The sequence below is a fragment of the Canis aureus genome, chromosome X (assembly GCF_053574225.1).
Source record: "Canis aureus isolate CA01 chromosome X, VMU_Caureus_v.1.0, whole genome shotgun sequence".
Classification (NCBI taxonomy): domain Eukaryota; kingdom Metazoa; phylum Chordata; class Mammalia; order Carnivora; family Canidae; genus Canis; species Canis aureus.
Window position 1 is genome coordinate 64,051,939 of NC_135649.1, and position 22,772 is coordinate 64,074,710.

The 22,772-nt window shown below is 39.2% G+C and overlaps 2 protein-coding genes across 10 annotated transcripts in view; one reads left to right on the forward strand and one right to left on the reverse strand.

Annotated features, from left to right (window-relative positions):
* The first annotated feature begins 614 nt into the window (after positions 1-614).
* Positions 615-22,772, forward strand: part of ATRX (ATRX chromatin remodeler) — a 328,475-nt gene continuing 306,317 nt past the window's right edge. For 4 of the 9 annotated variants that reach the window (XM_077888253.1, XM_077888256.1, XM_077888258.1 and 1 more), the window contains exons 1-2: positions 616-871; positions 9,989-10,050. In XM_077888253.1, coding sequence (XP_077744379.1) covers positions 9,995-10,050 — 56 coding nt within the window. In that variant the 5' untranslated portion in view covers positions 616-871; positions 9,989-9,994. Of the gene's footprint in view, positions 872-9,988; positions 10,051-22,772 lie in introns of all 9 variants that reach the window. The other 5 variants (XM_077888250.1, XM_077888255.1, XM_077888252.1 and 2 more) reach the window with 2 other exon arrangements.
* On the reverse strand, positions 12,624-13,223 carry LOC144307670 (small nuclear ribonucleoprotein Sm D3). The gene has a single exon (XM_077887606.1). The coding sequence runs from the start codon at positions 13,108-13,110 to the stop codon at positions 12,730-12,732; it is 381 nt and encodes a 126-aa protein (XP_077743732.1). The 5' UTR covers positions 13,111-13,223; the 3' UTR covers positions 12,624-12,729.

The window sequence follows — 22,772 nt, forward strand, 5'->3', positions numbered from 1 at the left end:
GTTTCAGTTGGCAGTTTCGATTTTATTCAGTATTGGAAGAACTGCATGAAGATTTCAAGTTGGTTTTATATATATTTTTGTAAGCATGCTGGCTAGAAACGTAAAGAACTTGATCATAATCTAGAACATAGAAAAGAAAATATATAGGATGGTCATACAGATTAGTGTTTAAGAATGTGGTTTCTGGTCTGAATCTTGGCTCTACTACTGTGAGACTTTGTGTTTTGGTTTCCTCATCTGGAAAATGTAGTTAACAAGGGTCTGTGTGCCTCAAAGAGAATAGGGATTACATGAGATAATCCGGATAAAGGATTAGCATAGTGTTGGGTATATACTACACTCTCAGTAAATGTAAATTGCTGTTATTGTTTCGTCATTATGTCAAAGAAAAGCGAATGGATCAAAAAGCATTTTCAGAACAAAGTCAAAATACGTCACTAGCACTTTCAGGTCATTGGGATTGAATCGGAGCCCCTATGAAAAGGTGGAGGGGATCAAATGACGTAGACCGCCTTAGCAACAGGCCCCCAAAGAAGGTGAATTTCAGTAGCCAATAAGAGTCTGAGCTGTGGAAGAGGTAGCCAATGGGTAACGGAAAGAAGAAGAGGGAGGACGCGCCAATTCTTCTGCCTGAGCCTCGGCCCAACAAAATGGCGGCGGCGGCAGCGTCGCTTTGTTTCCGCGGCTCCTGCGGCGGGGGCAGTGGTAGCGGCCTTTGAGCTGTGGGGAGGATCCAGCACCAGCTATAGTGACGACTAAGAGTCCATTGCATTTCTGTTGTAACCCAGGGCCGGAGAGCGCAAAGCGGCGCTCCTACGGTCGTTGAAGCTACAAGGCGTTGAAGTGAAAACATGACTGCTGAGCCCATGAGGTAAAATACAACCCCGTCTCACGGGTCCTAGCGGTCCGGGCCTATGCGCTTTCTGAGTAGTGTGTTTGGGAAAGCTTTGGCTTGGTGAGTTAGGCTTGTGTGTTGCTTAGCGGAAAGATATCGTTTTCTCTTTTAGGAGAGAAGGGTTTCGGAGTTTCGGCGGTAGGCTCTAACCCGGGGTGGGGGTGGGGGGGGCGCGGCCTGGGGTGTTGGGCTCTTCCTTCAACCTCCCCGAACCGATGAAGCTTAGTTGCCCTCGTGTAGTTTATTCTTTGGTGCCTGTGGAATTGAGACCCGTAAGTCGGAGGCGGATTTGGTATCCCGGTCGTTCTTCCTAATCTTTAGGCCTGGAAACTGCGTTGGGAAGGAGAGGAGGTTGGGGGGGGGGGAGGGGGGGAGGGGCGGGCGGGAGGGAGGATGTGAGATTCTGGGACGACTTAGTGGCGTTTGGATAGCAGGAGAAGGGAAATACCTCAGCTTTGCGGATTTTTTTTTTTTTTCTGCAGCCCCTGGGGACAAGCTCTTTTTTTGGGTTGAACAAGTGGGTCTCGCTAGCTTTTCACGTTCCTTCTCTACTACCGATCCTAAAGGGTATCCTTGGATTTATCTCTAGGCAAGGCGGTACTATGCAGGGTATACCCCAGTATACTTTTTGTGAAGTCCAGTGTTAATGGGTGGTAAGGCAGATCTCAAATCTTTCTCCACTTTCTGGGCAAATTTCTAGCAAAAGTAATCAGACCCTACTTTTAAAAAATTTATTCCGTTAGGAATGAGGAGCGAGGAGCAGGTTAATGTGGGTCGATGGGAAGATTTATTGCAAGGGAAGCTGTGCCTGCCTGGCAGGCCTCTTACCAATCAAGCACGTTTATTAGGTTGAGGTTGTTTTTCTCTTGCGCTTCTGATTTGCCTCTTGATAGTGTCTAAAAATATAAGTTGTTAATATGAAATGTGTACTACTTTTACACAGGTGGCTGGCTGGCTTGCTTTTCAGGCTGTTTGACATCTGACTTTTCATCCCTTGTGAATTAAGTAATTTTTCTGCTCAGAAACGTATCCTTGGCGCCTAGTGGCAAAATAAAACTACAGGGAGCATGGATCAGAATTGCATTGGTAGTTGGCAAAATTTGCCTTTGAGTAAGTATTGTGACAGTTTAAGCTTTTTAGTGCACTTTACCTAGCATGTAGAATTTGGGTATGAGCCTGTGACACTTACGCCTATTTTTCTACATTAATAAGCAGTAGATAGAAGATGTTTTCCTTCCCCTGAAGAGAAAATATACTTTAGTTCTTAGGTTCTAGGTCCCTAGCTGTGTAAAGATTCTCGTCTTTGGTTTCTGAATTTATGTTAATTGGTCCAACTACAGTAAATCTTTATTTATAGGGTTTTGGGTACTAAGAAGTAGCCAGTACAACTTGTTGGCTGGGTGTTAGGTGCTCAAGTTTGTTTACGTGAAAGATGTACCTTACAGTTAAATTTAACCTCTAGATTTTACTGAAAGTCTCAGGAAAAGGAGACTTCATTCATTTTATGCCAGGAACAGTTTTTTTTTTTAAATTGGTCTTGAAGAGTGCGTGCTCTTGACCTTCACCTGTATAATCCTAATTCTCAAAACAACCCTATCAGTTAGGTACTTCGTGTTTCTCATTTTACAGCTGAGGAGTAAACTGAGGCATAGAGTCAAAGAACTTGACTAAAGCTATATGGCTTGTAACTGGTGGAGCTAGAATTTAACCTAGTCTTGACTCTAGAATTTATGTTCTTTTTTTTTTAAGATTTTATTTTTTATTCATGAGAGACACAGAGCGAGAGAGAAAGGCAGAGACACAGGCAGAGGGAGAAGCAGGCCCCATGCAGGGAGCCCGATGTGGGGACTCATCCAGGGTCTCCAGGATCACACCCCAGCCTGCAGGCGGCACTAAACCGCTGTGCCACCAGGGCTGCCCTAGAATTTATGTTCTTAACCACAAGGCATTAATGCCCCCTTGAGCTTCCGTGACTAATGTGATTATGATCATTTTAATTTAGCCCAAGTATTACAATGGAAGAACTTCATGTTGGCTGCTATTGTGGTTATTTGTTGTAGGTCTTAGAGTTTGTAGCTGTTACAATATTTTGCATTGTATGTATAGATGAGATAATGAGAATAACTGAAACCTTAATTCCAGTAGAGTCATAAACTGCATGAAAAACCCCTGTAAAGGACCACATATATAAATGTGAATTTAAAAATGTATGATGCTCCCTGATTATTTACTGTGAAAGAGCTCCAAGTGGGTGTTCAGAACTGTCTCAGGCTGAGGTGTCCTTCATCCCAAGTCATAATCATAGTCAAAGGATAATATGACAGGTAGTGAGTTCAACCCACAATACTGAATCACTCTTGATTCTCTCCTAATGTGAGATAGAAATAATAAGAGCAATTATATACATTGTCATTAATTTTATTTTGCACAGTAGTTCAGATTTTTTCTGTATCAGAATTTTTGTTGAGCACTTAAAAATAGGAGCAAAGATTTGTTCTGATTTTTACTAGTGTTCCTAAAAAAAGAAATTTTCTATGATTCTGTGGTCAAAGAATAGCCAAAAGGCAAAAAGAGAAGGAAATAAACTGATGACCTGGCTAAACATACGCTGAAAAATCAGTGGCTCAGTCTTTAAAAGGTTTTATTATTATTTATTTATGTTTTTAAAGAGTTATGTATTTTATTTTTTTAAAGATTTATTTATTTATTCATGAGATAGAGGCAGAGACATAGGTAGAGGGAGAAGCAGGCTCCATGCAGGGAGCCCGATGTGGGACTCGATCCTAGGACCCCGGGATCATGCCCTGAGCCGAAGGCAGATGCTCAACTGCTGAGCCACCCAGGTGTCCCTGTGTATTTTATTTTAAATAAGATTGGCTTGAAATATTTGTCATTATGAAAGATGAGCTTATTATTGACAGATAAACTTCATTTTTGTATGAAGGTCAGAGATTTGAGGGGACTTGACATTCTTTTTTTATGATTTTATTTGAGATAGAGCACACAAGCGTGGGGGTGGCAGAGGGAGAGGGAGAAGCAGATTCCCCACTAAGCAGGGAGCCCAATGCAGACTTCATCCCAGGACCTCAGGATAGTGACCTGAGCCAAAGGCAGACACTTAACTGACTAAGCCACCCAAGCATCCCAGAACTTGTCATTCTAATCCTTATGGCAGCTGATTATTTGAAAAGCTGAAAGCAGTATAACTTGTAATTGGTCTTAAATTTTATTTATTTATTTATAAATATTTTTATTTATTCATTCATTCATTCATGAGAGAGAGAGAGAGAGAGAGAGAGAGAGAGGCAGAGACACAGGCAGAGAGAGAAGCAGGCTCCCTGCAGGGAGCCCAACATGGGACTCGATCCCGGGTCTCCAGGACCCTGGGCCAAAGGCGGCGCCAATCCACTGAGCCACCCATGCTGCCCCTATTTTATTTTTTAATTAATTTATTCATTTTTAAGTAAAGTCTGTGCCCAATGTGGGGCTTGAACTCACAACCCTGAGATAAAGAGTCACATGTTCCACCAACCGAGCCAGTCAGGCACCCCAAAGGCTTAAATTTTATTTTATTTTATTTTATATTTTTTATAGGCTTAAATTTTATTTTTTTATTATTTTTTTAAATTTTTATTTATTTATGATAGTCACAGAGAGAGAGAGAGAGAGGGGCAGAGGGAGAAGCAGGCTCCATGCACCGGGAGCCTGACGTGGGATTCGATCCCGGGTCTCCAGGATCGCGCCCTGGGCCAAAGGCAGGCGCTAAACCGCTGTGCCACCCAGGGATCCCTAGGCTTAAATTTTAAAAGGCAGAAGTTATCTAAATGGAGAGATGCTGGGAAAATGTTTTAGAAAATATCTGTTAGGTTAGTAATTCACAATCATTGCATACTAACCTAATTGTGAAATTTTGAAAAATGTTATCTGTGAAATATTTGCATTCCTACTAAGTGGAAAGTATTAAAGCCAGGCTGTGGAGGGGGAGTACATGCAGTTTTTATAAAGGTTTTGAAAGCATTTAAATACCAGTTGTTTGGTTATGTTGCTGATTGGGTGAAAAGAAAGATGTTTGTGACTTTAATTTTGATCATGCCAATTCTCATTATTGGCAACCTTTGGTATTAGTTGACCATAAGCTTTCAGTTATATAATGTATTTCTAGAGAGATTAATGTAGTACTTACAGGAATTTCTGTGTAGAAGCAGGTGTATGAAATAATTTTTTGTGCAAGAAATAGTGTGTATTTATGTGTCTGTTTCACTTTTGGAGTCTGAATAAATTTATGGATTGTATCAGACAGTTCTTGGGTTTACATGAAGTCCTTTGCTCCAGAACTTGAATGTTCTCTTGAACATTGGCAAAAACCGTTCAAATGGTTTAAGCCATTGGAAAATGATGTTTAGATCTTCTTTTAGGAATGTTGAATATATTACGACAGTAAAAGGAGCATTTAAGATTTCTCTGTACCTGTATGCTAACGTTTATCTTATGATTGGCTTGATAGCTGACATGGAAGATATTTATTCTCCATTTCTCCATGTGTAAAATGGGAGTAAGTTTGATATTGATAAAGCTTGCAGTTGTAGAGGAATGAGGAACATGGTTATAACAGTGGTTCCTAAAAGGCAATAAACTAAAGCTCTTTGTGGTCTTTGCTAATTTTTAACTGTTTTAAGAGTGTAAAGAAGTCCTGAGATTAAAAGTTTCAGAACTACTCGTGTAGAGGAATGAACACTGAACTCTGAGCCCAACCTGGGTTTTCTAGGTATAGCTCTGTTGCTTAACTGATGGTAGAACCTTGGACAAATTTACCCTTTCCAGGCTTCAGCTTTGTCATTTACACAATGAACCTGTACTAGATGTTCTATAAGGTTATTTAAAAAAAATGGGGGCACCTGGCTGGCTCAGTCAGTAGAGCACATCAGTCTTGATCTCAGGGTTGTGTTTGAGCCCCATGTTGGGCATGGAATTAAAAAAAAATAAAAAGTAGTCTGCTTATGTGAATGTTGATCACTTTTTATTTTACTTTGGGAGGTAGGAAGAAGGGTATTGATGAAGGGAAGTTTCTTTTTTTTTTAATTTTTTTAAAATTTATTTTATGATAGTCACAGAGAGAGAGAGAGAGGCAGAGACACAGGCAGAGGGAGAAGCAGGCTCCATGCACCGGGAGCCCGATGTGGGATTCGATCCCGGGTCTCCAGGATCGTGCCCTGGGCCAAAGGCAGGCGCCAAACCGCTGCGCCACCCAGGGATCCCAGATGAAGGGAAGTTTCTTTAGCCACATACGCATTTTTTTTTTTTGTCTTAAAATTTCCATCGTAAGGATACAGGCCTTTTGTTGCTGATATATTCTGTCATAGTATCATGTGCAAATATTTGTGCAAATACTGGAAACAAAACAGTTTTTGCTGAGAAGTTTGTTAATAATTGTGGCTCAGGTGCACCTCGGGTGGCGCAGCGGTTTAGCGCTGCCTGCAGCCCAGGGCTTGATCTTGGAGATCCGGGATCGAGTCCTACATCGGGCTCCCTGCATGGAGCCTGCTTCTCCCTCTGCCTGTGTCTCTGCCTCTCTCTCTCCTGCTCTGTATCTCTCATGATTAAATAAAATAAAATCTTAAAAAAAATTGTGGCTCAGAATATGTTCTATTTTGTTTTTTTTTTTTGTTTTTTTTTTTTTAATTTTTATTTATTTATGATAGTAACAGAGAGACAGAGAGAGAGAGAGAGGCAGAGACACAGGCAGAGGGAGAAGCAGGCTCCATGCACCGGGAGCCCGACGTGGGATTCGATTCCGGGTCTCCAGGATCGCGCCCTGGGCCAAAGGCAGGCGCCAAACCGCTGCGCCACCCAGGGATCCCTTTATTTTGAAATATTATATCCAGTATATTATATTCCTGCCCTTTTTCTTTTCTTTTTAAGGATTTCATTTATTTATTCATGAGAGACACAGAGGGAGAGGCACGGAGGGAGAAGCAGGCTCCCCATCGGGAGCCTGATACGGAACTCCATCCAGGACCCCGGGATCATGACCTGAGCTGAAGGGAGATGCTCAACCACTGAGCCACCCAGGAGCCCCTGCCCCTTTTGTTTAAAGATTTATTTACTTATTTTAGAGAGCATGGGGGAGGAGGGACAGAGTGAGAGGGAGGGAGTCTCAGGTGGAGCTTGTGGGGCTTGATCTCACAATCCTGAGATCACAGCCTGAGCTGAAACCAAGAGTTGGATGCTCAACTGGCTGTACCGTCCAGGCACCTACTACTGAAAAGACCTTTATTCTGGCCAATTGTGCTTTTTGCCCTGGGAAAAGATTCTTTGAATTGTGCGCTATAGCCACTATTTTCAGATCCTGTGTCTTGAGACTTTGTCTTTCAGGGTTTTTTTTAAAGATTTTTATTTATTTATTCATTAGAGGCAGAGGCATAGGCAGAGGCATAGGCAGAAGGAGAAGCAGGCTCCATGCAGGGAGCCACCCAAGCATCTGTGTCTTTCAGTTTTGTCTTGGTATCTATAGTCCAGCTTTCTTGTTAACTGTTCTGTACAATATTTGCTTAAGAAATTATTGGAATGGCAGTGATGTTCATGTATTTATATCCTATACTTAATATTTTGGGAGAATGTGTTATTAGTTGATCAAATACTTGAGTATCAACTAGGGGCCAGCACTGTGCTAGGGCATGCAAAGTTTAATAGGAAAATTCCCACCTTCTTTTTTTTTATCCTTTATTTTTATTTTTTAATTTACGATAGTCAGAGAGAGAGAGAGAGAGAGAGGCAGAGACACAGGCAGAGGGAGAAGCAGGCTCCATGCACTGGGAGCCCGACGTGGGATTTGATCCCGGGTCTCCAGGATCGCGCCCTGGGCCAAAGGCAGGCGCCAAACCGCTGCGCCACCCAGGGATCCCAAATTCCCACCTTCTTATGGCATTCTTAAATCTAGAGGGAGATACTAGGTAAATAAGCAGGTAAAAAAACAGTGCTAAAGTGGAAGTATATTGATTTTACTGGGTATCAGAAATGAAAGAAAGCCTAATTTTGGGGATGTCTAGGAAAGTTTTACAGAGGATTTTGGATCTTGAAGATGGAGTTAGCAGTGAAGGGTTGGCTGTTTTGAAAAAGAGCTGCCCAGGGAGAGGGATTAGTATGGCTGAAGATTAGTCTTATTTTCCATATAGCAGAGGAAATTAGACATGTACACAAATAATTTTGAAGCAGAATATAAAGTGATAAATGATATAGTAGGTAAAAACTAAATTCAGAGTAGGAGGATATTTCTGATGGGAGTCCAGGGAGGGCTTTATAGAGAAAGTATTGAATCTGGCCCTTGTAGGATGGGTTTTGACAAAGAATCCTGGGGGAGATTCTAGATGTGAGATAGAGCAGCTTGAGCAAAGGATTGTTGTATATATTAGTGTTTTCTCTTTGGAAGCAGGTCAACTTAAAATTTTTAACTCAATTCCTGGGCAAATATTGTGTAATTATTGTGCAATTAGTATATTTTCCCCCAGCTTTATTGATATATAATTGGCATACAAAATTATGTAAGCTTAAGGTATACAACATGATGATTTGATACATGTATATATTTTGAAATGTTTATCACAATAAGGTTAGTTAACACATTCCTTACCTCATAACCATTTTTTTTTATGGTGAGAATATTTAAAATCTACTCTCACTGAGTGAAGTAAGTCAGTCCGAGAAGGACAAACATTATATGTTTTCATTCATTTGGGGAATATAAATAATAGTGAAAGGGAATATAAGGGAAGGGAGAAGAAATGTGTGGGAAATATCAGAAAGGGAGACAGAACGTAAAGACTGCTGCTAACTCTGGGAAACGAACTAGGGGTGGTAGAAGGGGAGGAGGGCGGGGGGGTGGGAGTGAATGGGTAACGGGCACTGGGGGTTATTCTGTATGTTGGTAAATTGAACACCAATAAAAAATAAATTAAAAAAATAAAATCTACTCTCTAGCAACTTTCAAGTATGTAATACAGTATAGTTAACTATAGTCATCATGCTATACATTAGATGTCCAGAACTTATACATCTTCTGGTGTTAACTTTGTGGTTTGATGATCTTATAAAAGCCACATGTGCCCTTTGTAAATGAGCCTGATAATTTCATTTTAGAAGAACTGTCAAAAGTATTTTCCACTTTTTAAAAAATTTCATTTATTTATTCATGAGAGACACACAGAGGCAGAGACATAGGCACAGGAAGAAGCAGGTTCCCAGGAGGGAGCCCGATGCGAGACTTGATCCCAGGATCCTGGGATCATGACCTGAGCCAAAGGCAGACACACAACCACTGAGCCACCCAGGTGCTCCTATTTTCCACTTTTCTTAAAGCTTGTGTAGAATTTAATGCACAGATTTTGATAGACTATGATTGTTTGAAGTCTATCCTTATTTGTCTTATTTTGGTCATTTGATGTGGTCAGTTGACTTTTGGAAAATAATTGATTTATAAGGTCCAAAATAAAAAATAATTTATTTTCATGTAATACTAGATTTGTTATTTTGCTTATTTAAATTATATTATTTTTGGTTTATATGATAGCATTCCAAACATGGTTCTACTATGATGTTTGTTTTGAAAATGCATCTTTGTTCCAACAAGATTGATACATTGGGGAACAACTTGAGCATAAGACAAATTTTGCATTTTCTTATGCAGGATTTTGCCTGCAGGGCCAGGGATCAGCCAATTATGACCATCAACCAGTGGCCTGTTTTTGTAAATAAAATTCTGTTGGAACACACCCAAGCCCATTTATTTATATTGTCTGTGGCTGCTTTTGTACTACAATCTCAGAGTTGGATAGTTGCAACAAAGACCTCTGGGCCCACAGAGCCTAAAATATTTACTATCTGGTCCTTTATAGAAAGTTTTCCCTAGGTGAATGCAGGAAACTATACCCAGCTGAACTGAACTGCATTAAATATATGCATATACATGCACACAACTCACACCTCAAACATTTGTTGGCTAGCTCAGTGCACCCCTTGTGTTATAAGCCACTCCTATCCACATCTTTTGTTACAGTTTTCCACCCGATTTCAGATAACCCTCCTTCCATCATTTCACAGTAATTCATGAGCTGCAGTCCTTATGATGTACTTCCACAAGCAAACTTCAGGTCTTTTTCAAGGTAAAGTGCTATATTTATTGTTGTTTGTGTATTTCTTAATCTCCTCATGTGTAAACTGTGTAAAATTGTGCTGTCATTTTTGTTAGGTTTCTATCTTTTTAAAAATTGTGTCACTAGGGACGCCTGGGTGGCTCAGCGGTTTAGTGTCTGCCTTTGGCTCAGGGCAGGATCTTGGGATCCGGGATTGAGTCCTGCATTGGGCTCCCTGTGAGGAGCCTGCTTCTCCCTCTGCCTATGTCTCTACCTCTTTCTCTGTTATCTCTCATGAATAAATAAATAAAATCTTAAAAAAAATTGTATTACTGATGAAGTTTTTTGAGTGTTGTGCTTCTAACCCCATTTTCCCTGTGAATCCTATGGCGTTTATTGCACAATTTTGCATAACCTGTTGATTTTTAGGAACTCGTGGTATGTGATTTCAGAACTGACTGTAACTGTCATCCTGCAAAAAGAACTAATTCATTCACCAGATATTTCTTGGGTTGTGTGAAGTTTTTTTTTTTTTTTTGGCTGTGTGAAGTTTAAATGAGTCAGAGGACACAAAGCTCTTAGATTAGTGTCTGGGATATACTGATTACTCAAATATTAGTTATTACTGATTACTATTGTCATGTGCCAAGAACTGTTCTCAAAGTACTGCTTAGATGAACAAGACAAATTAAAGCCTTGTCCCCATGGAGCTTATATTATACTTCAAAAAAATTTGTATTAATATACATTTTGGTTAGTAAATTAGTCCTATTCCCATAAAAATACATTTGGTATTTTTTAAAAAAGATTTTATTTATTTATTCATGAGAGACAGAGAGAGAGAGGCAGAGACATAGGCAGAGGGAGAAGCAGGCTCCATGCAGGGAGCCTGATATGGGACTCGATCCTGTGACTCTAGGATCATGCCCTGAGCCGAGGGCAGACGCTCAACTGCTGAGCCACCCAGGTGTCCCCAAAGACATTTACTTAAAACAACTTTCTACTCAATGTCTCATTGATCTCATGCAATATTTTATTGAATGATTTTTAAAAATGTTTTTAATAACTGTAACTTCAGGAGATGAATCTGATCTACCTTCAAGGAGATAATCATCTTCTTCTTACTATATTTCAAAATAAAAAGTTAAAAAATATAAATTCAGACTTAATTTGCAAAAATGGTATGCAGATTCTTATAGGCCATTCACCCAGATTCAGCAATTAGTAATTTTTTACATTTGATTTATCATTATGTCTATATTATTATTATTATTATTATTATTACTTTTAAGATTTCATTTATTTATTCGTGAGATGCACAGAGAGAGAGGAAGAGACATATAGGCAGAGGGAGAAGCAGGCTCACCGTAGGGAGCCCAGTGTGGGACTTGATCCCAGGACTAGGATCACGCCTTGGGCCAAAGGCAGATGCTCAACCACTGAGCCACCTAGGCGTCCCTTTCTATATTATTTTGAGTCATTTGAGATTAAATTGCAGACATGCTCCTTTACCCCTGAATACATACATGCATACATACATATTTATTTATTATTTTTTTGAATACTTTAATACAGTATGTATTTCCCAAAATAGAAATATTCTCTTACATAGCCTCAGTATAGTTAGCAAAATTAGAAATTAATATTGATACATTTCATTTTTTTAAAGATTTTTTTAAAAAAGATTTTATTTGAGAAAGAGAGCAAGCACATGTGCACACTAGTGGGGGAAAGGGGCAGAAAGAGAGGGAGAAGCAGCCTCCCTGCTGAGCAGGGAGACCAATGCAGGGCTTGATCCCAGGACCCCGAGATCATGATCTGAGCTGAAGGCAGCTGTTTAACTGACTAAGCTACCCAGGTTCCCTAAGATTTTATTTTTAAGCAATCTCTATATCCAACTTGGGGCTTTAACTCAGTAACCCTGAGATCAAGTCTCACATACTTCACAGACTAAGCCAGGGACCTCCATACAATACTGTTTCTAATCTACAGACATTACTTATATTTTGCCAGTTGCTTCATAATGTCCTTTCTAGTGAAAGACAAAAATTTCTTTTATTCTTACCCAGCATCTAATTCTGGAGCATGCATTGCAATTCATTGTCATGTCTCTTTAATCTTTTCTTTGGAGCACTGCGCCTTGTTTTTTTTTTTTTTTTTACCCCTTACATATTTTTGAAGAACATAAGGTAGTTAATTTGGGTTTGTCTGATATTTCCTTGTAGTCATGTATTTTGCTAGAAATACTATGAAGTGATGTTGTGTCTTTCTCAGCACATTTTATCAGGAGGCATACAATATCTTTGCTTTTACTATATTTTAAAATGTATTTTTTTTTAAAAACACCACCATATTTATTTAGTTTAACATTTCCCCTGATCTAAAGAGAAAGATGTCAAAAGAAAAGCTAGAACAGGGGATCCCTGGGTGGCGCAGCGGTTTAGCGCCTGCCTTTGGCCCAGGGCGCGATCCTGGAGACCCGGGATCGAATCCCACGTTGGGCTCCCGGTGCATGGAGCCTGCTTCTCCCTCTGCCTGTGTCTCTGCCTCTCTCTCTCTCTCTCTGTGACTATCATAAATAAATTAAAAAAAAAAAAAAAAAAAAAAAAGAAAAGAAAAGCTAGAACATATACATAAGCACACATCCCCTCTGAACCTTAGATAACCTAAAAGGAAAAATAACAGCAAAGTTCTGTTCAACAGATAAATTTATCTCCGCTTCTGGAAGATGTTTCCACGCCCCATTCCACGTCCTCTTCCTCTTGCAGCCACTTGAGCTTTCAGAATAGCAGCTTTCCCCCGGCCAGCTCCTGAGCCTTGGTTTTTGTTTTTCATGCTCTTTAACATGGGTGCATTTTTCAGCATGTCAGGCAAAATGAGAAAGCGGATCTTGCTGCCACGGATGTACACCTGCTCCAGCTGTGCCACTCGGCCATCTCTGTATGTGACTGTGATGTTGGACATCTGGCAGTTCATGTTGTCTTCCGCCTCAATGAGCTTCCCACGATACACCTCGCCAGTGTTTGTCTCACATGTCACGATGTGGCCCTCGGCTTCGTGAAGGACTTTAATCGGCACACCAATAGACATCTTGGCAGGAAAAGAGTTCTCACCAGCTCCGGCCTACTCTTCCTTCCCCGGGCCGCAGCAACTCCGGCGATGGCCAAGGCGTGAGCCGAGCGAATGGCGGGTCTCGCGCTCCCCTGTATTTTCTTTTAATATGATTATCAATCAGCTCATTCTCTGTCATTTAACTTAGATATTTGAAGCTAGGTTTGGTTAATTTGTATAGAATTGGAGAGAATTTGCCCACCTCTTACTTTTTTTTTTTTTTTTGCTTTTCCCTTTTTCCACCATCTTCATGCAGCCCCAAAATTCAAAACCACAAAACACCCTATTTATGAATTTTCATTGTGTATTCTGAGTGTCTGCTAAAAATAGAGAATCAAGGGTGAATGTTTCTTTTTTTTTTTTAAGGGTGAATGTTTCATATTAAAGTGACCGTACTTGTTATTTGTTAAGTATATGAAATAATACATTTCTTTCAAAGGCTGACTATATCAATACATCCAATACAGCTTATTGAATATCTCAACTTAGACACTGAGGAGAAGATATTGGAGGGTACTACATGACTTCAGGGTTGCTTTGTGTTTTTTTTTTTTTTCGGGGTTATATTTTTAATGCTCAGCAAATCACCACTCTTTTCTTTTAAGGAATGCCTGAGCAGACATTATCTCCATTTTAATAAACATTTATTATTTCTCTGTACAAGGCAATTTGTTATTTCCCACATGGGAAAATGATGAACCCAGACCAAATTCCTTCTTTGAAGAGCTTATACTACAGTAGAGAGTACTCTGAGTTTTATTTTTTTTAAAAGATTTTATTTATTTATTCATGAGAGACACAGAGAGAGAGGCAGAGACAGGCAGAGGGAGAAGCAGGCTCCATGCAGGGAAACTGACATGGGACTGGATCCTGGGTCTCCAAGATCACGCCCTGGGCTGAAGGCAGCGCTAAACCACTGGGCCACCTGTGCTGCCCCGTATTCTGAGTTTTAAACAAGGAACTATAAGCAGAATGTATTGATTACTATAAGAGAAGTAAAAGAAAATTCAGTAGAAGAGGGGAAAGGGAACCTTCTTTGAACTGAGTTGTGGTATGATTGGAAAGTCATGTGTGAATTATTTTGCAGAGAGCTTTGAATGCTATGCCTAGGAGTTTCATACTTTATGAACATGGGAAGCCTTTGAATATTTTGAGCATGGAGTGACATCTGAGTCTACTCAAGTATGTTAATTATTTTTTTTAAGGATGTCAATTATTGAAAATACTAAGAGCATTTATTTATTTATTAATTATTTATGTAGTCCTTTAGACAAGGAATGTATTTAGGAGAATATAGACGTACATATGTTTAACTCCCATACCCCCTTAAAGTATAGTAGCAGATGCTAAGTACCAGCAGAGTGCTATTGATATATGGTATAAGAACACAGTAGTTTAGTATTTGAATCAGGTAGAATGAACTTGGGTAAAAGAAGGAATTTCAAGGCAGGAAAGGATGACTTTTGGGAACTTCTTCCTTCTTCCCCATTCCAATAGATATTAAAAAAATTAAATGACTTGTGTTCCTAAATATTGCCACCCACTTATTAGTGTATTCCATGATGTCTCTGACATCTGAATTCTAAGCAATAACCTGATTATTCTGGATGGGAGCTAGGGTTACCTGCCTAACTTGAAGGATGAATTGTGGAAATAGGTGCTGTTTTCTGTCTCTAAAATCTAAATGTCTTAAAATTGTATTTTTTTTCTGCAGAGAAAGAGAACCACTGTTCTCACCTAAAGACCCTTTTCTTTCTCTTTTTTTTTAAAGACCCTTTTCTTACAACTCCTTACAACAGGAATAAAATTTTGCTTTGCTTTCTTGATGTTGCCAGATTCTTTGCCTCTTGCTTTTTTTATAAAAAAGATTTATTTATTTATTCATTCAGAGAGAACGAGAGAGAGGCAGAGACACAGGCAGAGGGAGAAGCAGGCTCCATGCAGGAATCCCGACGTGGGACTCTATCCCAGGTCCCCAGGACCACACCCCGGGCTGCAGGCAGCGCTAAACTGCTGTGCCACCGGGGCTGCCCACCTCTTGCTTTTTGAACAGTGCCTTTGGGGAAGGATGGGTTGTGGTATATGGTTGGAATGAACTGTATTTATTAAAGCAGAAATCAGTGTATGAGGTAAGATGAAACATTTCTCGAAGGGTTTATTTTTTTATTTTTTAAAATTTTTAAAAGATTTTTTATTTATTTATTCATAGACACAGAGAGAGAGAGAGAGAGAGAGGCAGAGACACAGGCAGAGGGAGAAGCAGGCTCCATGCAGGGAGCCCGATGTGGGACTCGATCCCGGGTCTCCAGGATCACACCTCAGGCTGCAGGCGGCGCCGAACCGCTGCGCCACCGGGGCTGCCCAGTTGAAGGGTTTAGTAATTAGACCTTACATGTAATTACACCTTACCTTATATATATATAATAGAAGTATACTTGCTCTAATAGAGATATATATATATATTTAGATTTTATTTCTTTATTTATGAGAGACACAGAGAAAGAGGGGGCAGAGACAGGCAGAGGGAGAAGCAGGCTCTTTCCAGGGAGCCTGATGTGGGACTTGATCCCAGGACCCTGGATCATGACCTGAGCCAAAGGCAGATGCTCAAGTACTGTGCCACCCAGGTGCCTCTTTACTTTTATGTTAAAAAAAAAAAAAGGCTGGAATGTTCTTAGTCCTCCATTGTGTCTTTTTTTTCTTTTCAATTTTTTATTTAAATTCTAGTTAACATATAGTGTAATATTGCTTTCAGGAAGTATTCATTGTTTCTTTTTTTTTAAAGATTTTATTTATGTATTTGAGAAGAGACAGAGAAGGAGTAGGGGCAGGGACAGAGGAAGAGGGAGAGGCAGACTCCCTGCTGAGCAGGGGGTCTGATGTGGTGCTTGATCCCAGGACCCTGAGATCATGACTTGAACCAAAGTCAGATGCTTAACTGACTGAGCCACCCAGGTGCCCCCTTCTTTGTTTCTTAAATGTTTTGGAAGGTTGACATTTTTTTTTAAGGTTGACATTTTTTTAAAAGATTTTATTTATTTATTCATGATAGTCACAGAGAGAGAGAGAGAGGCAGAGACACAGGCAGAGGGAGAAGCAGGCTCCATGCAGGGAGCCCGATGTGGGATTCAATCCCGGATCTCCAGGATCGTGCCCTGGGCCAAAGGCAGGCGCCAAACCGCTGTGCTACCCAGGGATCCCTTAAGGTTGACATTTTTATACAAATTCTGAATAGTGTTTATTTGCCCAAGTAGGTACTCTTGGTACTGAGCCTAATAAAACCAGAAAAATTTAGATTCTGCCCTTAAGTGCATTTATGTATGTATGTATGTATGTATATTATTTAAAAAAATATTTTATTTATCTACGAGAGAGAGAGAGAGAGGCAGAGACACAGGCAGAGGGAGAAGCAGATTCCATGCAGGGAGTTTGACGCGGGACTTGATCCCGGGTCTCCAGGATCACACCCTAGGCCAAAGGTGGCGCTAAACCCCTGAGCCACCCGGGCTGCCCCCTTAAGTGCTTTTAGACTAAAAATAACACGAAAATAATAAATCACAGAAATATATTTTCCTGGCAACAAATATGGCAAATATGGAGTTAGCTTACACTTGCATGCCTATGAACTCTTAAAACAGATTTTAGAGATTTTTCTTATGCTCACAGGGAGAATGGTAATGGACAAATATTACTGTTTCCGTCCTTGTTATTTGTATATCTCTTTTTTTTAGTTAAGATAAAATGCAAAATCTAGTATCTTAACCACTTGAAATTGTACAATTCAGGGGCATTAAGCGCATTAAATATATTCACCATCATTGCTCTCTGATTTTGGAACATTTTTCCTTTACCCCACAAAGAATCCCTGTATCTCCCAATATTCTGCATCATCTGTCCAACTCTAGAACTTTTTCGTCATCTCAAACTGAAACTCAACTTGTTAAAGAGTAACTTTGCATTCCCCTCTCCCCTGTGTCCCTGGTAACTACCATTTCACTTTCTGTCTCTAATTTTAACTATCTTAGATATTTCTTTTTTTTTTAAAGATTTTATTTATTTATTCATGAGAGACACACACAGAGAGAGAGAGAGAGAGAGAGAGAGAGAGAGAGGCAGAGACAGGGGCGGAGGGAGAAGCAGGCTCCATGCAGGGAGCCTGACGTGGGACTCCATCCTGGGTCTCCAGGATCACGCCCTGGGCTGAAGGCGTGGCGCTAAACCGCTGAGCCAAACCGCTGAGCCACCAGGGCTGCCCAGATATTTCTATATAAGTGGAATTCTACAATATTTGTCCTTATGTGTTTGGCTTATTTCATTTAGCATAAAGTCCTCAATGTTCATCCATTTTGGAGCATGTATCAGAATTTCATTCCTTTTTAAGGCTGAATAATATTCCATATTAGGTATGTATGTACCATATCTAGTTAATCTATTCATTCATCTGATGATGGACATTTAGGTTGTTTTTATCTCTGCTATTGTGAATTGTGCAACATTGGTGAACAAACATCTGTTCAAGGCTCTATTTTCTGTTCTTTTGGGTATGTTTCTAGAAGTGGAAGTCTAGCTTTAATCTTTTGATGAACCACTAAACTGTTTTCCATGGTGGCCATACTATTTTACATTCCAAGTTGCATTGTATAAGAGCAAGAATTTTTCTACATTCTTGGTCAACAAAGCTTTTTGTTTTGTTTTGTCTTTCAGAAAAGTGAGCTCATACAGTTTATTTTAGAGTTCATTTAAAAAATGTAGTTGACTGTCAACTATACTCAAAATTTTAAAAAATGAGTTGACAAATAAGAAATAAAGAGGATTACAAGGTACAAAGTTCTGGTTATAAGATAAATAAGTCATGGAGCTGCAAAGTACAGCATAGAGAATATAGTCAATAAGATTGTAATAATATTGTTTGGTATAGATGATAACTACACTTACCATGGTGAGCACTGCATAACATATAGAATTAAGTCATTATGTTGTATACCTGAAACTAAGATGACACTGTATATATTATTTATACTTAAGTATTTAATTTTTTTAATAGTCATACTAACAGGTGTAAAGTGTTATTGTAGTTTTTATTTGCATTTCCCTAAAGACTAGTGATGTAAAGCCTCTTTTCATGTGTTTATTGGTATATCTTCTTTGGAAAAATGAAGTCTTTTGCCCAGTCTTAAATTGGGTTTATTTATTTTTTTGTTGTAGGCGTCATTTAATAATTCTGGATATTGGTGCGCCTGGGTGGCTCAGTCAGTTAAGCATACAACTCTTGATCTTACCTCAGGTCTTGATGTCAGGAATGTGAGTTCAAGCCCCACATTGGGCTCCATGCTGGGCTTGGAACCTACTTAAAAAATTCTGGATCGTAATCCCTTATGAAATAATATGAATTGTGAATATTTTTCCTGTTCTCTGGGTTGTTTTTTTTATTCTTTTGTGAGTGTTCTTTGATGCATGAGTTTTCAGTTTGGATGAAGTCTAAGATAATTGATTTTTTTCTTCTTTGTATGACTGTTTGGTGCCATCCAAGAAATCTAAAGTCATGAAAATTTATTCCCCTATTTTCTTCTAAGAATTTATAGTTTTAGCTCATATGTAGGTCTTTGATCCAATTTTTTTTGTTTTTTTTCTTTGATCCAATTTGAATTAATTTTTAAAAAGGATTTTATGTATGTATGTATGTATGTTAGAGAAGGAGTGGGGAGGGGCAGGGGGAGAGAGAGAATCTCAAGCAGGCTCCATGCCCAATGTGGAGCCCTGTGTGGTTGGGGCTTGATCTCACAACCCTGAGATCATGACCTGAGCCAAAATTAAGAAGAGTTGGATATTTAACCGACTGAGCCATCCGGGTGCCTCAAGATTTTATTTTTAAGTAATCTGTATGCCCAATGTGGGGCTTGAACTCAAAACCCCAAGATCAAGAGTCACATACTCTCCTCACTGAGCCAACTACAAGCCCCTTAAATTAATTTTTGTATATGGTATAATATAGGGGTCCAACTTCATTTTTTTGCATGTGGATATCTAGTTATCCTAGCACAATTTGTTGAGGAGACTGATCTTTCTCCACTAAGCATTCTTGGCATCCTTGTCTGATATCAGTTGACCATAGATGTATGGATTTATTTCTGGGCTTTTTGTTCTCCTCCATTGGTCTATATGTCTATCCTTATGCCAATACCACGCTGTTTTTGATTACTTGAGCTTTGTAGCAAGTTTTGAAAGTGATAGTATTCCAAGTTTGTCTTTTTTTCAAGATTGGTTTAGCTCTTTGAGGTCCCTTGAATTTGCATATGAGTTTTAGTATTGATTGTCCAATTTTAGCAGTAGTGACTATTGCAGTTTAATAGAGATAACATCAAATCTGTATCATTTTGGGGAGTATTGCTCTCAACAATATTAAATTTTTTAGAACATGAGATATTCCATTTAATTGGAATTGTTTAATTTCTTTTTTTGATTTTTTTTTTGTAGTAATCTCTATACCCAATGTGGGGCTTGAACTCATGATCTTGAAATCAAGGGTTGCAAGCTCTTCTGACTGAGCCAGTCAGGAGTCCCTGGAATAGTTTAATTTCTTTTTTTTTTTAAAGATTTTATTTATTTATTCATGAGAGAGAGGCAAAGAGAGAGGCAGGCTCCATGCAGGGTGCCCGATGTGGGACTCAATCCCAGGACTCCAGAGGCAGATGCTCAACCACTGAGCCACCCACGTGTCCCTAATTTCTTTTTTTTTTGTTAATTAATTAAAAAATATTTGCTTATTTATTCTTGAGAGACAGAGAGAGTGAGAGAGGCAGAGACATAGGCAGAGGGAGAAGCAGGCCTCCTGCAGGGAGCCCGATGTGGGACTCAATCCGAGATCCCAGAATCATGCCCTGATCCAAAGGCAGATGCCAAACTGCTGAGTCACCCAGGTTTCCCTGTTTAATTTATCTTAAGCAATGTTTTGTAGTGTTCAGTACAAGTTTTGAACCTCTTTGATTAAATTCATTCCTGTATACTTCTTGATGCTGTTGTAAATGAGAAGTGTTGCATTGTTCATTGCTAGTGTTTAGGAATATAACTGCTTTTCTGTGTGTTGATCTTTTATCCTGCAAGTGTGCTGAATCCATTTATTATCTTAAATAGTTTTTTTGTGGATTTTTTTAGGATTTTATTTTTTATTTTTTTCTTTTTTCTTTTTATTTTTTTTATTTATGATAGTCACACAGAGAGAGAGAGGCAGAGACACATGCAGAGGGAGAAGCAGGCTCCATGCACCGGGAGCCCGACATGGGACTCAATCCCGGGTCTCCAGGATCGCGCCCTGGGCCAAAGGCAGACGCTAAACCGCTGCGCCACCCAGGGATCCCGGATTTTCTTTTTTAAAAGAGATTTTGTTTATCCATTTGACAGAGATAGAGCACCAGAGAGCACAAGTAGGGGGAACAGCAGAGAGAGAGAGGGAGAAGCAGGCTTCCCACCAAGCTGGGAGCCTGACATGGGGCTCAATCCCAGGACCCTGGGATCCCTACCTGAGCTGAAGGCAGTTGCCTAACTGAGCCACCCTGGTGCCCTAGGTGTTGAATTTTGTAAGATGATTTTTCTGTATCAATTTAGATGATTATGTGATTTTCCCCTCTTTATTTTATTCTATTTATGTGGTAATTTATACTGATATATTTTCATGTCACACTTTGCATTCCTGGGATAAATCCCACTTGGTCATGGTCTATGATTCTTTGATGTGTTAATGAATTCTATTTACTAAGATTCTGTTTAGGATTTTTCCACCACTAGCTAGCATTTTGTTTAGGACTTTTGTATCAATATTCATAAGGGATGTTGGCCTGTAGTGTGATGTCTTTGTCTGATTGTGGTATCAGGGTAATGCTGGTCTTGTTGAATGAGTAAAGTGTTCCTTCCTCTACTGTTTTTGGGAAGAATTTGAGAGGGGATAATTATTCATTAAATATTTGGTGGAATTTACTAGTGAAGCCACCAATCATCCTGAGTTTTTCTTTTTTGGGATGTTTTTGATTATCAACTCAAGTAAAGAGTTTGAATAGTTACAAATAAAAAAAAGAAAGAAAAAAGTAGCATTTGTATTTACCCAATGTGATTGCTTTTACCATTATTCTTTATTTTATAATATAGCCCCACTTTACACTGTGGTGGTGTTTCATTTGAGCCTGATGGTCTCCCTTTAGCATTTCTTTTTTTTTTTTTAAGATTTTATTTCTTTATTCATGAGAGACACAGAGAGGCAGAGACATAGGCAGAGGCAGAAGCATACTCCCTGTGGGGAGCCCAGTGTGGGACTCAGTCCCAGGACCCCGGGATTACACCCTGAAGGCAGACACTCAACCACTGAGCCACCCATGCATCTCAAGAGGGAGATAGTCTTAAGCAGACTCCATTCTCAGGACCCTGAGGTCATGACCTGCGCCGAAACCAGGCAAGTGTCAGATGCTTAACTATGCTACCCAGGTGCCCCTTTTTCCAGCATTCTAGATTTGTCATCTCACTTTTCTGGTTTCCATGGTGTTCAGCTGTTAATCTTAATTAGAATCCATTGTACTTGTCAGTTCTCACTGATTTTGAGATTTTCTTTGTCTTTGACAGTTTAATTATATTTTGTCTTACTGTGTTCTCTATTTATCATTCTTGGAATTCATTGACCTTGGATATTTAGATTCATGTATTTCATGAATTTGGGATGCTTTGACTATTAGTTAAATAGTCTTTCTGCTCCTTTATCTTCTCTTCTGTTACTCTCATTATACATGTGTTATCTCACAGGTCTCTGATGCTCTCTTCATTTTTCATCATTTTTTTTTTTACTTTCTGCTTCTCATATTGGATAATCTCAATTGGTGTTATCTTTAAGTTTACTTATTCTTATCCTTGGTCAGATCTTCTGTTGAACCTCTGTAGTGAATTTTTCATGGCTGCTATTTTATTTTTCAGCTCTAAAATTGTATTTGGTTCCTTTTTAAACTGTATTTCTTTGTATTTCTTTTAAACTTTATTTCTTTCTTTATTTCTTCGTATTTTCTTTGTATTTAAACTTTATTTCTTTAAACTGTATTTCTTTGTATTTCTTTGGTAAGATATGCCAGTTTCTTTAGCTCTTTGAATGTATTTAAAACAGTTGATTTAAAGTCCTTGCCTACTAATTCTAACATCTGGGTCTCCTCAGGAACAGTTGTGTTAATTTTTCTTTTTTTTCCTGGGAATAGACCATACTTATTTCTTTGCATACTTCTAATTTTTTTGTTGAAAACAGATACTTTGAATATTGTAATATGGCAGTTCTGGAAAACATTTTCCCCCCATTCCCAGGGTCTGTTGTTGCTTCTTGCTGTGGTTTTTGCTTAGTGAACTTTCTAACCTATTTTCACAAAGGCTATATTTGTTATGTGTGGATACTGAAGTGTTTGTTCTGGTAGCTTATTGGCCAGTTTTTTGACAGAGCTTTCCTTAAATACATACAAGTAAAAAACAGCCCCAAAACAAACAAAAACCCATACCAAAGCAAACCAGCTCTCTTTGCAGATTGTCTTAGTGTTGGGCTACTTTGCCCAACTCTCTCTCTTTGCAGATTGTCTTAGTGTTGGGCTACTTTGCAGTGCTTCGTTCATTTAAAACTTTTGTAA

What these genes read in the sequence shown, in the direction of transcription:
- LOC144307670 (XM_077887606.1), bottom strand. Translation starts at nt 13,110, where the DNA reads ATGTCTATTGGTGTGCCGATTAAAGTCCTTCACGAAGCCGAGGGCCAC.